At 54.1% G+C, this 1,202-nt stretch overlaps 1 protein-coding gene across 1 annotated transcript in view; it reads right to left on the bottom strand.

The window, feature by feature from the left end:
- Positions 1-1,192, bottom strand: part of ING1 (inhibitor of growth family member 1) — a 5,909-nt gene extending 4,717 nt beyond the window's left edge. The window contains exon 1 of the mRNA XM_005419963.3: positions 629-1,192. Coding sequence (XP_005420020.1) covers positions 629-770 — 142 coding nt within the window. The 5' untranslated portion in view covers positions 771-1,192. The remainder of the gene's footprint in view (positions 1-628) is intronic.
- Between the last annotated feature and the right edge of the window lie 10 nt (positions 1,193-1,202).

Below are 1,202 nucleotides of genomic sequence, written 5' to 3'. Positions count from 1 at the left end.
CCCGGCCCCCCCGCCCAACGGAGCGGGGCTGTTTCACCGGGTGAAACGAAACCCACCGAGGAGGGAGCGAAGAAAGCACACCCTGCCCCCCACTCTCGCCTAACCCCCCTCTCCTCCCTCCCTCCTTCCCTCCCTCCTTCACTAGCTGCCTCTCTCCCCTACTACAGCCATAATGAATACTGTACATTCCTAAATGTTGTGCTGTAATCTCTTCCCCCTCTATCCACCCAGCACTTTCTTCCGTACCCCCAAACCCTTCCACCTCAGCCCCACGGCCAGGGACGGCCCCCCTTTGTGCACCGCACACCCCACTTCCCTGCCCCCGCCTTCTTGGCCAGCAATTTACACAGAAAAGCAGAGTCCTTGCTTAATAAGAAAAGCCGGAGACCTTTTGTTCCGCCCCATGACAAGAGCTAACGCTGCAGATCAGTCCCTCTCTCTCCTCGGATCTTTCCTCCCGGCTTTCTTCCTCCTTTTACCTCTCAAAAATAAAGCTACCATCCCTGTGGGGTGCAGAGGGGCAAACGGAGCCGAAGCTCAGCTCTAAAGAAAAGAAAGGAAAAGACACCCTTTCCCCCTGAGCCCCAAACCACACACACGGACACACACATACATAGAAAACACTTACCTTGATATTTGGCGTCAATTTCCCTCATCAAGGAGACATTTCTCTGCAGATCGAAGGGCATAGACTCGATGGAGTCCAGATAATCCTCCACATAGTTCACTAGGTGAAGCTGGTCTCCGTTTGCAGGACTCAACATTTTCATCCGGCAAAGAAACAAAAATCCTTCCCCACACCTCTCCGTGTGAGAGCAAGTGCTGCTCCCTTCAAAGACGATAACCCCGATGAAGGTCTCACTCCCTGCCCACCTCTCTCGGTAGCTCCCCCCCAAAAAACCGAGGGAAGCTACATCTGACTCCTCTTGTGTGAAAAAGAGGGAGAGAGAGACACACACACACCCTCCGCTAGTCCCCTACAGCCAGCAGCAGCTGATTGAATGGCTGTCGTTGTGGGTAATTCACGAAGGAGGTGGTAAGAACAATCAGAGGGATTTGTGTGTGTGTGTGTGTGTGTGCGTGTGTGGGGAGAGGAGGGGGGGAGGAGGAGGAGGAGAAAGGAGGGGGGCTTAAACCAGCTCCTCCGAAACAATCTGGAAACAAAATGTGCTCTGCAAAGTGTCTGTCAGAGGCAGCGGGCG

The sequence above is a fragment of the Geospiza fortis genome, unplaced genomic scaffold (assembly GCF_000277835.1).
Source record: "Geospiza fortis unplaced genomic scaffold, GeoFor_1.0 scaffold192, whole genome shotgun sequence".
NCBI lineage: Eukaryota > Metazoa > Chordata > Aves > Passeriformes > Thraupidae > Geospiza > Geospiza fortis.
The sequence above is the reverse complement of the archived record's forward strand: the minus strand, read 5'-3'. Positions and strand labels throughout refer to the sequence as shown.